The following is a 16,979-nucleotide window of genomic DNA, read 5'->3' as shown; positions in this document are numbered from 1 at the left end:
TCAATCGAAAAGTGTAAAAAAGCTGTAGCCTGAGTTTCTCAACCCATTGGGCTCTAATTTTGGGTAAGGGATGATGTTTTATACAAGCCTGTTTACTGATGCCTTATGCACTTCGCATGACTGTTGTTTAAGACTAAGTCATGAAAGGAAGCTCAGTCATTTACTATCACCAAGCAAGACTTCATGCTCCATCAGTTCTCAGATACTCTGGAGAAAAGTTTATTAACTAACATGCACTTTTTGATACTTGCCACCAGTCACCAAATAAATAGACTCATGGTTGACGCTGGCTCGCTCAAGTACCGTACTTCATTAGACTATAATCATACATTTGGTGCATAACATAATAGATACCTCCGACTGTAGGTATCCATTGTCATCCAAATGTCTGTGATGCATGGACATTTGATTACTAAGAAGCAAGGCAGGACAAGCTATTTTCACTGAGCTTATAAACTTCACATTAACGCACTTTCCTATTGTTCCCAACACCTGTTCTGTATAAAATCTCTTTGCTCCTGTGGAAAGTAGTGCTCTCCCAAACTAGAAAACCCACTCAAAAATGTAATATAGCTGCATAAATGAGAACACTGGCATACAACAATTTACTTTATCTGACTTCTTGATAGAAAAGTAACTTGACGGTTGCTCAAGGAGCAAAGTATTCAAGAAGTTTACAAAGAATCAGATATTGGTAGAAGTAATCAAGCATTTTATCACAGAGAAAGGTTTGATTGGGTATTTTAAGAAGAGATGGCATGCAAATCTGAAATTTCAGGTTGGGTTGAGCCAGTAGTTAATACAGGCCTGTAACGATGCTAAGTTTGGAAGGGACTGATGCACCAGTAAGCAAATTCATCTGCTTCTCCACTAACTCTCAACAGTTTCACAAGAGAGTTCAACGTATGTTGAAATTCAAATGTTCAATCTGAAAGCGCCCAATATGTTCTCTCAACAAAGTAGCTATCCACTTAATGATTTTATGTATTCACTAATCTACCCAATATGGACATACAAGGTCTACCAGAAACAACTGTTCACATACAATTTATGTTAATTTACATTAATTGTCTTGAGGTGATGAATCAATTAAAAACAGAGTCAAATCCATTGAAACGGACACCAGACTAGCTATATCCCAATGGTACATGCCATTGAATGTGTTCATACAGGGCAGTAAAAAGTATATATTAAAAACTAAAAAAGCTAGGGATTCTGGAAATAAAAACAGAAGATACTGAAAATATCCAGGTGACCTTGGTTTAGATGTTCTTCTTGTGACTACAGAGATTTTTTCCCACATACCAAAGGTGTGAGAGGGATTTTCAACCTGAAACCTCAACTTCTTACTTTTCCCTGTGAGGTGGCCTCCCTATTTAACATTTCCCACATCTTCTATTTTTATAGAAACAAACTATATTAGTTCTAGAATTCAGTATTTCCCTACTCCGATTAATGAAACTAACAGAGTCTCAGCAATTTTCAGCAAAGTTCCAGAAAGCCTTCACTGTGATGGAAGCAAAGCTCAGATAACTGCGTATTTTTATACAAATGTCTGAGAAACTTAACATGTGGTGTTTTCATACCTGAAAATGTCAAGTAAATGAACCTGTAAAACAGGACTGACAAAATACAAACAGCAGAAAGAATTGGATCCAGGAGTATAAAAAATAACTCAAAAACAAGCAAAGACTTTTTTTTTTGCACAATTAAGATATCTTTGAAATACCAGGGGTGAAAGCAGGAACACAAAAGGTTGCAGGGAGCAGCGGACAGCCCAATGCACCAGAGGCATATCTCTTCCCGCCACTGATTGTACCTACCTGAGGCATTCCCTCAGGATGGAAACATCTATCATCAAAGATCCCCACTGTTCCTCTTCTTGCAGATACTATCGGCTAGCAGGTACAGAAGTCTGAAGTCCCACATCACAATGTGCAAGAACACCTACTTCCCTTCAGCCGTTCAGCTCTTGAACCAACCTACACAATCCTAATCACTACCTCAGTCTACATCACTTTAGCAACTGTGGGCGCTGCAGACATGAGACAATTGAACATTGGATTACAACTGCCCAGGACCATTTCTTTGTCAGTGATGATACCAAATGGAAGGGAAAACTTTGTCCCAGCAATCAGGCTCAGTTTGAAATAGACAGAAGAATCTGAAGCAAACCACAAGCTGTTGGAGGAACTCAGCATCAGGCCATTCAGCATCGGTGTAGACCAAGGACCTTAATCTGAACCGAGAGAGGAGGGAAGGGGGTGCCTCATTATAACAGAGTGGTAGGAGGGGGCCGGGGGGAATGTTGGTCAAAGAAACCAGAGCTAGCAGTGTTAGGTGTATTTAGTGAGAGGCAGATGAGTGAATTAGACAAAGGTAGGGTGGAATGTGGGATAATGAAGTTATAGGAAAAAGAATATAATTATGTGGAAAATGTAAACAGTGAAGGGCTGCAGAGATGGGGAAAGAAACAGATACAGAGGATGCCTATGATTGTATAGAATGGAGAGAAGAATCTACATCCACAGTCACTATGTCTCCTTGGCCCTAATACATTGGATGTTTGCTGCAAAATTACAGCATCATTGTCTCAATGCTCAGACAGTGACTCAGGCAATATCCAACTAATCATTATGTTAGTCTGAAACAGTGGCAGATTTCTTCTGAGGAAATGAGATTACAACAATTAACAATCTCAATTTGACATACAAACATTTTTTCATGGCATGAAACCCTCGTGGAATATCATATAATAATAGCTATAAAGTTTTCAGCTGGAATATCGTTCGAAGTGGCCAATTTTTAACATTTTCTCTAAACATGTGCAATGTTGGCACACTAGTTGAAGTTGGCACTGAGACACGTTAACATTTCACAGTGTCTGTGGGTCCAGCTTTGAGCAATGAGGAAAAAGGTGCTTTGCAGAGCAGTTTAGCAGGGACACAAGACACCGAACACGGCGGCTGAGATGGTGTAACAAAAGGGCCTTTGGTGGGTGAACGGATGATTAGGTTGCTGAACCCTAATGTTGAACACCAATCAGTGGTGCTTACTAATGTGTTCCACCCATTGTACATGTGAACATAAGAAATTCTGCATGCCACAGTTCCCGAGGAAATGTTGGGTTGCATAGCCGGAGAGAGAATTCAAAAGAAGCGAGTGGGGGCAGTCGGGACATTCTGCACAGCACAGTTCCCGAAGAGACATTGGATTGTGCATCAGGCGCTTGGCAAGGGCTAATAAAAAGAGTTCAGGCTTTGGCTCACAGAGGCTTTGACAAAGAGAGGCAGAGGCTGTAGGTTTATGTAATTTTTCTTCCTGTCTTTCTTATTGCACAGTTAAAGCAGTGGGGATGCCAGGCGGGATAGTGGAATGCTCATTTTGCAGGATGTGGGAAGGCAGAGAGACAATCAGTGTCTCCATCGACTACCCCTGTGAGAAGAGCATCCACCTAGAGCTTCTTTCAGACCGTGTTAAGGAATTGGAGCTGGAACTGAATGAACTCCAGATCATTACAGAGACTGAGGGGTTGATAAACAAGACTCACAGGGAACTAGTTACACCCAAGGTGCAGGACACAGGTAACTGGGTGGCCATCAAGATGAGGAAAAGCGATAGGCAGTCAATGCAGAATACCCCTGTAGCCCTTCCCCTCAACAATAGGCATACAGCTTTGGATATCTTTGAAGGGAGTGATCAAGCAGAGGAAAATGACAGGCGGGCAGGTCTCTGACATTAAATCTGGCTTTGCGGCTCAGAGAGAAGTGAGTAGAAGAGCTGTAGTGAGACAAGATTCATTGGTTAAGGGAACAGACAGGAAGTCCAACAGATGAGAACAAGATCCCAGATGGTTTATTGCCTGCCAGGGAGAAGGATCAGAGACATCTCAGATCGAATCCACAGCATTCTGTGGGAGGGTGAGCAACCAGTGGTTGTGGTCCATGTCAGTACCAATGACATAGGTGGAAAGGGTAACAAGGTCTTGCAAAGTGAGTACAAGGTGCTAAATTAATGGACAGGACCTCCAGGGTTGTGATCTCAGGATTGCTATTCATGCCAAATGGTAGTGATGCCAGAAATAAGAAGATTATACAGTTTAACACATGTCTCAGAGGATGGTACAGGAAGGAGGCCTTCAAATTTTTGGATCACTAAGCTCTCTTCCTGGGAAGGTGGGACCAGCACAGAAGAGATGGTTTGCACTTGAACTGTAGGAGAACCTTTCTGAGTGAAAAGGTTTACTAAGTGCTGCATAGGGGCTGGGGGGGTGTGCAGTGGGGAGGGCTTAAGTTGAAACTAAAGTTGTAGGGGGATGGGAACCAGAGTGCCAGAGCAGATAGCAGGGAAAGATGTTTTAACATGACATACGAAGTCAAGAACCAAAAGTTTGAGCGTGGTGGGACTAGCGTTCTGACCTGCATATTTTAATGCAAGGAGTATTGTAGGAAACACAGGTAGAACCAAAGAACCACAGAACACTACAGCACAGAAAACAGGCCATTCGGCCCTTCTTGTCTGTGCCGAAACATTATTTCGCTAGTCCCATTGACCTGCATCCACTCCATAACCCTCCAGACCTCTCCCATCCATGTACCTATCTTAGGGAATGGACCAGTATGTGAATTATGACTTGGTATGTAGCAGGTGGGGCAGGACTGGCAGCTCAATATTCCAGGGTTCCATAGTTTTAGACGTGTTAGAGCGGGAGAGATTAAAGGGGGAGGGGTGGCAAAAATAGTTAGGAAAAATGTCACGACAGTGCTCAGACAGGACAGACTGGAGAGTTTGTCTACTGAGGCTACCCAGGTAGAACTGAGGAATGAGAAAGAGATGACCATATTAATGGATTATATTATAGACAACCCAACAGTCCACGGGATTTAGAGGAGCAAATATGTAGCGAGATCACAGACTGTTGCAAGAAACATAAGGTTGTGATAGTAGGTGATTTTAACTTTCCACATATTCACTGCAACTCTGATACAGTAAAAGGGTTGGATAGGATACAATTTCTCAAACATGTTCAGGAATGTTTCCTTAATCAGTACATAAAGGTCCTAAAGAGAGAGAATGTGATACTAGATCTCTGATTAGGGAATAAGACAGAGCAGGTGACAGTATTTTGTGCAGGGAAACACTTCACATCTAGTGATCATAATGTCATTAGTTTAAAGATAATTATGGAGAAGGAAAGGTCTGGTCCTTTGGCTGAGATTTTTTTAAATAGGAGAAAGGACAACTTTGATGGTATCAGAAAGGATCTGGAATGTGTCGATTGGGGCAGACTGTTTTCCGGCAAAGGTGTATTTGGTAAGTGGGAGGACAACAAAAGTGAAATTTTGCAGATATAGAGGTGGTATGTTCCTGTCAGAAGAAAAGGCAAGGATAGCAGGTAGAGGCAGGCAGGAACAAATGAGGTACTTGAGGAGTATAAGAACTACGAGAGAATACTTAAGAAGGAATTCAGGAGGGCTAAAAGAAGGCATGAGGTTGCTCTAGCAGACAAGATGAAGGAAAATCCTAAGGGCTTCTACTGATATATTAAAAGCAAAAAAATAGCAAGGGACAAAATTTGTCCTCTGGAAGATCAGATGTAGTCATTTATGCAAAGAGCCAAAAGAGATGGGGGAGATTTATAGATTTTTTGTATCTATATTTACTTGGGAGCCTAACAGAGTCTACAGAAGTGAGGCAAAGCAGCAGTGAAGTTATGGAGCATATACAGATTACAGAGGAGAATGTGTTTGGTGTCTTGCGGCAAATTAGAGTGCATAACTTCCCAGGGCCTGACAAGGTATTCCCTCGGACCCTGTGGAAGGGTAGCACAGAAATTACAGGGGACGTAGCAGAGATAGTTAAAACGCCCTTCGCCAAGGGTGAGATAGCTAATATTGCTTAGGAAAGGCTCTAAGAATGTTAGGAAATCATAGGCTGGTGAGCCTGACATCAGAAGTGATTCAAAGATCTAAGTCTAAGGAACCCGATTGGAAGATAACTCCAAGGAACTTGATATCTAAGTATTGGCATAGACAGGGACTGATTATTCTGGTAAGGGGGTGGTACACTTGGACACAGAAGACTCGCTAGGTCCAGATCTTGGTGTGATTGGTCATCTTTTAAGCTTTTTCCACGATCACTAGACATTGGTGAATATTCAGAACACCAAGTACTTCAGGTCTACCCGACTACTGAGCTGATGGATAGCACTGGAGCTGGACTTGTCCTGCACCATGTTGCAGCCTGGTTCAGCCACCCAGGGAAGAAAGAGTGAGTGATGGTGCGCAGGAGGTGGTGCTTGATTTAACGGACACTGCGAGACGTTTTTCAGTGGTCACAAGACCCTGTTGGATATTGGTAATGTAGAATACGGTGATTCCAATTCAATGGTTCATTGGCGAGACTGACCATGTGAGAGCTGTGTGTCCCCGGTGTGGCACAGTCCAGGCCGTCATCCATGTCTCAAGCTTGTCTGTTGCAGCCGCTGAGGAAGATTTCTCCAGAGCTGGCCGTGTGCCGCTGGATTCAAACTGGGTTGGAGGCTCGCCCCTCCCTTCGGGGTACTCTGTCGTGTTCACTCGGTGGGAAACAAGCTGGAATGCCTTTGTCTGCGGCTGTACTATGTGATATGAGGAACTGTTGTGGGCTGTTCTTGCAGAAGCCTAGCTCCAGGACAACATCCAATACACTATCAATCTACAGGCCATGACACTCAGGGACTTGAGCAATATTATAACATGTTTAATATTTATTTTGTAACTACATTTTTTTTGTTGTCATAATTTTATATGTGCTGTGTGCTGTGTGTAACTGTTGGTTCTGCATTTTGCACCTTGCTGTTTCGTTTGACTGTTTCATATGTATGGTTGAACGACAATGAAACATAAACTTAAACATGGCTTTGCGTGTGGTAGGTCACATCTAACCAATCCCATAGACTTTTTCGAGGAAGTTACCAGGAAAGTTGACGAAGGCAGGGCAGTGAATGTTGTCTACATTGACTTCAGCAAGGCTTTCGACAAGGTCTTGCATGGGAGAGAGTTTGGTCAAAAAGGTTCAGTCACTTGGCATTTAAGATGAGGAAGTAAAATAGATTAGACATTGATTTCATCATAAAAGCCAGAGAGTGGTAGTAAATAATCACAGCTGTGACTGAAGGGCTGTGACTAGTGGTGTGCCACATGGCTTGGTGCTGGATCCATTGTTATTTGTCATCTATATCAACGATCTGGATGATAACGTGGTAAACTGAATCAGCAAATTTGCGGATGACCCCAAGATTAGGAGAATAGTGGACAGCTACTAATCATAAATAGGAAGACTTGTAGCAGTATCTAGAGCAGCTGGAAAAATGTCAGGTGGAATTTAATGCAGACAAGTTTGAATGCTGCATTTTGGGAGGACAAACCAGGGTAAAACTTACATGGTGAGCAATAGGGGCACTGAGAAGGGTGGTAGAACAGAGGAATCTGGGAATACAGAGCCATAATTCCTTAAAAGTGTTGTCACATGTAGATAGGATTGTAAATAAGCTTTTGGCTCAGTTTTCTTCGTAAATCAAAGTACTGAGTATAGGAGTTATGATGTTATGTTGAAGTTATATAAAACATTGGTGAGGCCTAATTTGGAAAGGCCCACAGGAATGATAGCAGTAAGATTGAAAGAGTGCAGAAGAAATTTATGAGGATGTTGCTGGGACTTGACAACTTGAGGAACAGGGAAAGATTAAATAGGGTAGGACTTTGTTTCCAACAGTATAGAAGATTGAGGGGAGATTTAATAGAGGTCTACAAAATTATGAAGGGGTGTAGATAGGACAATGCAAGCAGGCTTTTTTCCCGCTGAGTTTGGGTGAGACTGTAACAAGAGGTCATCGGTTAATGGTTAAAGGCAAAACGTTTAAGGGGAACTTCTTCACTCAGAGGGTGTTGAGAGTGTGGAATGAGCTGCCAGTGAAAGTGGTGGATGCGGGTACAATTTCAACATTTAAGAAACTTGGATTAGTTCATGGATGGGAGGGGTGTGGACACAACAGACTGGCACAACAGTTAACACTCCTGCCTTATAGCTTCGGAGGCCTGAGTTCAATTATAACCTTGGGTCCTGTCTGATTTCCATGTTTTCTCCGTGACCACACGTTACCCGCTGGTGCTCCAGTTTCTTCCCACACCCCAAAGACATGCCGCCTTGTGAGATTAATTAGCCGCCGGAAGTGAATCCCGGTGTAGGGACACCCACATGAGAACTGGGTTGGGGATGGATTTGATAGGAATCCCAGAGGGAAAGGATAATGGAATGAGCGTAGATGGGTCCCTGATGGTCAGAGTGGACACAGTGGGCCATAGAGCCTGTTTCCATGCTTCATGACCCTATAAACATGCTTCCTCAAAACCTTTTTCACCATGCAATATCAAAGCTGATCCTGTCCTTGGCCTCAACTCCACTTTCCTGCCTGTTTTCTATAACCATAATTTTTTAGGCTTTCTAGGAATTAATCTCAGCTTTAAGATATTTAATGAGTAAAGAATTCTAAAGACTCACAACCTTAAAAACTCTTTTGCCTCTCTGCCTAAATCCCCTATCCTGTCACTGTGCCCTCTAATTCTAGAGCCCCCCCACTAGAGAAAACCACATGCTTCCTGTCAAGTTCCCGGAGACTCTTACATATTTCAATAAAATCTCCTGATCTCCAGAGAGCTTGGCAGCAATCTGCTCATTTCTCCTTCATTAGACTCTTCATACCTGGATTCAACTGAGCAAACCTTCTTTAAACTTTTCTCCAAGGCAATTATATCTTTCCTTAAACAAGGAGACAAAGTAGAATGCTGCACTCAGATGAGATCTGAGCCCTGTGCAGCAGTAGCAACATTCTACCCGTTCCATATCAATTCCATACCCCTTGTAATAAAGGCCAACGTCCTATTTCCCTTTCTAAACTACAGTTTATTCACTAACTAGATTACAGCCTCAAACCGAGTACTGAGGCCCTTTTCCATTGGGATCAGTGTTAAAACAAGAGGCTGGCCACTTAAGGCCTTGGATGAGAGACATCACCTTTGTAATTTTCCATTCAAGAGGGCTCAGTCACCAAGCATATACAAGAGAGGGGCTGACATATTTTTGTATGGGAAGGAAATCAAGAGATATAAGTAAAGTGAGGTAAATATCAGATTTAATCTTATTGAATGATGGAGCATGCACAAGGAGCTGAATGGATTACTCCTTCGATTGTTTCTTATTTATAGGCACCTCTGAAAATTCAGCAGACAGATTGGGAATTATAGAGGTGAGTATGTTGCTTGCACCTTTCTGTTAGCTGTTGACAGCTTGCATTCCAGGCAAGAAAGTGGCAGCTGGCAAATGAAACCTGCTCCCAGTACCTTTTGGCAAATTATCAAAATAAAACTGTTTCAGAATCCAAACCTCCAAACAGAATTCAGCCCAGAAAATTAATTAGACAGAATATTGAGTTAAATTATGCAATCTTTGGAAATGCCTACAATGTTGCTCTCAGTATTACGCGAGATATTCAAAATTCCCTTTGAATGTAAAGCACACTTTTGAATGGTGAAATAACCTGCTTATCACCTGTTAAGTAACGGTGAGATAGTGAAGGATTCATACGCACCGGATGAGGCTTCTAATCTCTCCAGTCTGCTGATCAGCCAGTCCAAAGAACCAGAAAACTGCGCACAGTTTTTGCGATTTCCTCTGATCAGGGCAGCTAAAATCAAACAATTAACAATTACTTACAAATTTATGCTCCATCACACATCAAACAGTATACTCCTCATTAATCTTCCATGTGCAACATTTTTTCCCATATATTTTTCACTTAAACTCCCCTTCACAGTAGAATTTTGGAGATTGGCCTACGTTTGTACAAAATATTTACGACAAGTGGCATTTCACGTATGATACAAAATTGATCAAGGATAAACTTAACATTTATACTGATCAGGACGTAATAATGTTGAATTATTTCATGATGACAGTATAATACAATCTGACACTTTAGAAACTTTAGAGTCATCAGATGCTAGAGGTCCAGAGCAAAGTGCTGGATGAACTAAGTAGGTCAGGCAATTTGAGTCCTGATGAAGGGTCTTGGACCGACTGTATATTCATTTCCATTGATGCTGCCTGACTTGCAAAGTTCCTCCAGCATTTTGTTTGTCGACTCAATCTATGCCTCTCATAATATTACGAACCTTTATCAGATCTCCCCTTAGCCCCTACCACTTCAGAGAAAACAACCCAAGTTTGTCCAAACTCTGCTTCTAACACACAGCCGCTAATCCAAGCAGCATTATGGGGGGGGGGGGGGGTAAACCTATTCTGCACCCTCTCTAAAGCCTCGACATCCTCGCTAAAAAGGAGCATCCAGAACTGCATGCAATACTCCAGTGGTGGCCTTACTAGAGTTTTATAAAGCAGCAACATAAGTTCCTGACTTTTGAACTCAATGTCTCAACTAATTAAAGGCAAGCATGCCATATTCCTTCTTAACCACCCAATCAACCTGTATAGCCACTTGTAAGAAACTATGAACTTGGATCACAAGATCCCTTTGCTCATTAGCATTGTTAAGGGTCTTTCCATTACTGCCTCTTTACAGTTGAACTTGCATTAATCTAATTCTTGACCCAAAATATAAAGTGGGCAAGAGTAACACTGAAAAATCCACTAAATGTTAACATTGATTTCTTAATAATTCCCTTTCAGTGAGCTGAAGAATGCTTGTAATAATGTCAAAGCAATTTGAATTGCGAAACATTATTTTTACTGAGTCTGAGTCCACAAACTTCCGAAGTAATAACCACCTACTGACAGCTGGTGAATAACTTGGCTTATGATCCTCATGCAAATAGGAAATTAATGTGATAATGTTTATAATAAATGTCAGATCGTTTGTAATGTATAATGATTACATTGGCTTCTCATGCACATCAGGCTTGGCAGACAATTGTCAAAATGGCTTGAATACTCCATGAATACATTGACAGTTCAATGGGGAATCCAGGATTGGAGCGTAACTTTCTGCCAATTTTGATTTGGAAATTTACATCTCACATGCAATTGAGCTAATTTGATGGCACATTAGTGGCGTTACAAAGAAGGCGCGACAGTGTCTTTGCTTTCTTAGAACTCTGTATAGATTCACTGCGTCACCAATACCTTTGAGAAACTTCTATTGTTGTACAGTGGATAGTATTCTAACTGGTTCTATCACAGCACAACAGGGAGACCATAAGATAATAAGTGCAAAATTAGGCCATTTGCCTATCGATCTGCTCCACTATTTCATCATGGCTGATCCCTGCCTTCTCCCCGCATCCCCCCATGCCTTTACTAAATAAGGATCTATGAACCTCTGCCTTAAATATACCCAACGACCTGGCCTCCACATTTGCCTGTGGCAACAAATTGTGATGGAAAAGGTTACAGGATGTAGAGAATACAGTCCAGTCCATCACAGGCAAAGCCCTCCTGACCACTGAGTCAAATTACAAGAAAGCAGCATCCACTATTAACAACCTCCACCACCCAGGCCACGCCCTCTTCTTGCTACTACAGTACCATCAGGAAGGAGGTGTAGAAACCTAATCCTGAACAGGTTTGGATAACTTCTTTCACCACCACAACGAACTGATTCTATTTTATTAATTTTTGAAAATAATCATTTTTTAAAGATAGTAACCTTCTTAACTGTCGAATAAGTTTCAAAGTTAAATGTTGCAAACATTCATAAGACTTTAATTTCACTGACTTTTGGCAAGTCAGGGGAGGGGCTGAGTGGTGTCAAAGCAATTGCATGAGTGGGTGTATTAAACGGACTTAAGCCTCAGAAAATCTACTGTTATCAAAGCTCCCAGTAGGACCCGTACACATCAAACAAAAATAGCTACTTACACAGGGCATCTTTTAACAGCTGAATTACAAGCATTGTTTTTACTTGCTGGTTGAATACACTGAATAATGCCATGACAGCAGTTGGCAATACTGCCAACAGGTTAACCATGTTTTAGAGCCGTAGAAAAGTACAGCACAGAAACAGGCCTTTTGTCCAGCGCCAAAACCACTTCAATGCCTACTTCCATTGACATGCACCGGAACCATAGCCCTCCATAACCCTACCATCCATGTACCTATCCAAACTTCTCTTAAATGTTGACATCGAGCTCGCATGCACCACTTGCACTGGCAAATCATTTCACACCCTCATGACCCCGTGTGAAGAAGTTTCCCCTCATGTTCCCCTTATACTTTTCACTTTTCACCCTTAACCCATGGCCTCTAGTTTTTGTCCCACCCAACCTCAGTGGAAAAAAGCCCATTTGCATTTACCTTATCTATACCCATCATAATTCTGTATTCTTCTATCATGCCTCCTCTTAATCTTCTATGTTCCAAGAAATAAAGTTCTAACCTATTCAATCTTCTATATAACTCAGGTACTCCACACCCAGAAACATCCTTGTAAATTTTCTCTGCACCCTTTCAACCTTATTTACATCTTTTCTGCATGTAAGTGACCAATACAATTTCAACATAACATCCCATCTCCTTTACTTAATACTTTGATTTATGAATGTCAATGTGCTAAAAGCTTTCTTTACGACCCTATCTACCTGTGCTGCCATTTTCAATGGATTATGGCCCTGTATTCCCAGATCCCTTTGTTCTACTCCTCAGTGCCCTACTGTTCACTGTGTGAGACCTGCCCTCGTTGGTCCTACTGAAGTGCAGCACGTCGTACTTGTCTGCATTAACTTCCATTTTCAGCCCATTTTCCCACCTGGTCCAGATAATGGCTAGCATGAGAGAGCACAGTTTTAAGGTGCTTGGAAGGAGGTACAGAGGAGATGTCAGGGGTAAGTTTTTTTACACAGAGAGTGGTGAGTGCATGGAATGGGCTGCCGGTGACGGTGGTGGAGGCAGATACGATAGGGTCTTTTAAGAGATTCCTGGGAAAGGTACATGGATCTTAGGAAAATAGAGGGCTATGGGTAACCCTAGGTAACTTCTAAAGTAAGTACAGGTTTGGCACAGCATTGTGGGCCGAAGGGCCTGTATTGTGCTGTAGGTTTTCCGTGTCTCTATAGTTCTATACTGTTGCAAGCCACAACAGTCTTCCTCGCTGTCCATTACACTCATTACACCATGACCGTTTTCTTCCCCAGCCCTTGACCTTTCCCACCCACCTGACTTCACCTTTCACCTTCCAGCTGGCCTATTTCCCCTCCACCACCTTTTCATTCTGCATCTTCCCCCCTTCCTTCTCAGTCCTAAATAAAGATCTCGGCCCAAAATGTCGACTGTTTATTCATTTCCATAGATGCTGCCTGTTCTGCTGAGTTACTCCAGCATTTTTTGTGTGTGTTGCCAGAATTTTCTTTGTGGGGTGGCTTGGAATCAATAAGCAGTAGAATGTCACTGTGAAGGAATGTTAACAACATTGTAAGAATTCACCAGCAGCTTTACGCAGCTACCACCCCTGTCCATGGATTAAGGTACATGGATCTTCTCTTTATCTTTTTAACTGTGGAAGCATAGTTCAAATGGAGAGAACGAGTCCCTACAAACATTTCCTCATCTTAAGTGACAATTTCACTCCAATAGATCATTTGTGATAGGCAATGGAAGCAAGTTCACTGTGGTGCTGGATTTGCAAAAGTTCTGAGGAAGAATGTCAGTCACTTGCATACACTCCACCCCATCCACCCTCACACACTGGGCAGAAAGGACAATTTAAGCTTTTGATGTCCCAACTGGAATACATCACATATAGACCCAAGTGCCTGGTATCAATGGGCAGACACATGTTGGGACAAACCTAAGTTTGATGGTTTCTGGCTTTGGTGTTATTGGTAAAGGCAAAAAGGAAAGAACAACATGATGTCAGAGCACGTGATCACCATTTCAAACCTTAATTTCCACTACCTTGCAAGTGACAGAGTGAAAAATGGCATAGCTCAAAATGAGATGTCACCAATCGCTGGCAATGTTTCCAATATATTCAACAAGTATTATTCGAAACAAGTACATAAATCATAATACAGATTGACCTGTAAATAGAGAACTGTGAGCTTAACTGTTCAGTTTTACTGTTGGATGGTACAGTATATGTACCATATCTATTTTTTGTTTTCTTATCTTGTGAATGTTTTCAGCCAAATTAAAGGGGAAGATGTGATATAACAGAAGTTTTAGCACCAGCACAATGTTGTTGTGATTATCAATTGGAAAAGAGTACTTGTGAGGTCTACGGCAGATGCAATCTCAATGGCTCTTCATATAGCCTTAGATCACCTAGACAATACAAGCACTTAGGTCAGGATGCCGTGCATCGACTATAGCTCAGCATCTAGCACCATCATTCCCACAATCCTGATTGAGAAGTTACAGAATCTGGGCCTCTGTACCTCCCTCTGCCATTGGATCCTTGACTTCCTAACCGGAAGACCACAATCTGTGCAGATTAGTGACAATATCTCCTCCTCACAGACAATCAACACTGGTGCACCTCAGGGGTGTGTACTTAGCCCACTGTTCTACTCTCACTATACCCATGACTGTGTGGCTAGGCATAGCTCAAATACCATCTTTTAATTTGCTGATGATACAACCATTGTTGGTAGAATCACAAGTGGAGATGAGAGGGCGTACAGGAGTGAGATACACCAGCTAGTTGAGTGGTGTTGCAGCAAGAACTTGGCACTTAATGTCAGCAAGCCAAAGACCTGATTGTGGACTTCAGAAAGGGTAGGACAAGGGAACACAAACTAATCTTCATAGAGGGATCAGAAGTGAAGAGAGTCAGCAAGTTCAAGTTCCTGAGTGTCAAGTTCTCTGAGGACCTAACCTGGATGCAACATATTTATGCAGCTATAAAGAAGGCGAGACAGCAGATATACTTCACTGGAGTTTGAAGAGATTAGGTTTATCACCTAGAACACTTGAAAATGTCTATAGGTGCACCGTGGAGAGCATTCTGACAGGCTGCATCATTGTCTGGTGTGGGGGGAGGGTGCTACCACACAGAACCAAAAGAAGACACAGAAAGTTGTAAAATTAGTCAGCTCCATCTTGTGTACTAGCCTCCGTAGTATCCAAGACATCTTCAAGGAGTGGTGCCTCAGAAAGGTGACAACAATTATTAAGGACCCATATCACCCAGGTCATGCCCTCTTCTCATTGTTACCATCAGGAAGGAGGTACAGAAGCCTGAAGGCACACACTCTGTGATTCAGGAACAGCTTCTTCCCCTCTGCCATCCGACTCCCAAATGGACATTGAACCCAGGAACACTGCCTCACATTTTATTAAATATATATTACTTCTGTTTTTGCACTGTTCTTAATCTACTCAATTTCCATATATATACTTACTGTAATTGATTGATTGATTTTTCTTTCCCTATTATCATATATTGCATTGTACTGCTGCTGCTAAGTTAACAAATTTCTCAACACATGCCGGTGATAATACACCCAATTCTGATTCTGAAATCAAAAGAGTTTCTCTCACGGAGCAGCACGTATTTAGCCGTCTGCTTATGATCGTCTTTCCATTTGTCGTTTGAACATTTTGTGTGTAGAGCTCGTTCGTGGTGGCCAAAAAGGTCAATACTGAACCTATCAGCTGGAAACTGGTTTATGTGCTGAATCCTCATAGTCATAGTCATACTTTATTGATCCTGGGGGAAATTGGTTAAATCTTCATCCAGTTTCCACTCCAAGGAATGGTGGTGCTCAGGGAGAAGATCCAGGCCATTGGAATTGGAATTGGAGTTGGAGTTTGAAGATTCCAATGTGCTCACACGTACAGGGATACAGTGAAAAGCCTGTCTTGCATACTATTCATGCAGATCAGATCATTACACAGTGTGTTGATGTAGTACAAGATAAAAGAGAAACAGAATGCAGTATAAAGTGTAATAGCAACAGAGAAAGTGCAATGCAGGTAAACAATAAGGTAAAATCCTAACGAGATATATAGTGAGGTTAAGAGTTTAACTCATCACACAAGGGAACCATTTAGTTGTCATAACAGAGTGACAAAAGCTGTCCTTGAGTCTAATGAAAGCATACTTTCATGTTTTTGTATCTTTTTCTGATGGAAGAGGGGAGAAGAGAAAATGTCCAGGCTGGGTGGGGTCTTGTATTATGCTGGCTGCTTTACAGAGGAAGTGAGAGGCACACACAGAGTCCACAGAGGAGTGGCTGTTTCTATTCTGCTTCTGCTATGCATTTCAAGTCAGAAACATCGCATCAATGAGCCTTGTACACTCAGCAAATAGACAATGGTTTGAACTGCAAGAGTGTGTGGTTCTCAAATGCCCATGAATGGCCATCGAGTCAGATCTTCCCCAGTCGCACTGCTGGGGTCCATCTCAGCTCCACTGGTGTTCAGACCATCAAGCAGCTAATTACATCACACTCGCCTTCCAAAGCACGAATAATTCTATCCTTTGTGAGGAAGTTAGAGGATCTCACAAGCCATGCATTCAATAATGATGCTTTTCACTAATTGCCCAGCTGATACTTTACAATAAAATCATTTAATACCCAGGATAGCCTTCAAAATATCTTAAGACTTGTCTCAGAAAAATCCTTCAGCTGGATTGTTATTGGGAAACACTTGTCAATTACTGTGTTAAAATACCTGAGTGTGATCTGCTGAAAGAAACACATCAATACAGATTAAGAAAAATACAAAGAGATCTTACCGAGTAGTTCATAGAGTGAGTTTAGAATTGCTCTCCAGGACTCTCCTGCTTCCTTCCCAGCGACATCAGTGAAATGGGCCGCACTGCTATACATGTTGAGACGATCAATGCACTCAAGAACAAGGTTAATCATTCCCTGAAAGAGAATTAATAAAGATAAATCCTCGGATTCACTTTCCCGCTATTTTGTCCATTAAATTTGCTTGGCACTTATTTATTTCTCATGCGACAGTGTTAACACCAGATT

At 41.8% G+C, this 16,979-nt stretch overlaps 1 protein-coding gene across 1 annotated transcript in view; it reads right to left on the bottom strand.

Annotated features, from left to right (window-relative positions):
- ryr2a (ryanodine receptor 2a (cardiac)) overlaps positions 1-16,979 on the bottom strand; it is an 801,439-nt gene that overhangs the window by 435,537 nt on the left and 348,923 nt on the right. The window contains exons 14-15 of the mRNA XM_063055593.1: positions 16,733-16,868; positions 9,629-9,724 (exon numbers count right to left, since the gene is read on the bottom strand). Coding sequence (XP_062911663.1) covers positions 9,629-9,724; positions 16,733-16,868 — 232 coding nt within the window. The remainder of the gene's footprint in view (positions 1-9,628; positions 9,725-16,732; positions 16,869-16,979) is intronic.

This window comes from Mobula hypostoma, chromosome 8, assembly GCF_963921235.1.
Source record: "Mobula hypostoma chromosome 8, sMobHyp1.1, whole genome shotgun sequence".
Lineage (NCBI taxonomy): Eukaryota > Metazoa > Chordata > Chondrichthyes > Myliobatiformes > Myliobatidae > Mobula > Mobula hypostoma.
Note: the sequence above shows the minus strand (reverse complement) of the source record. Positions and strands in the feature narration are given on the sequence as shown.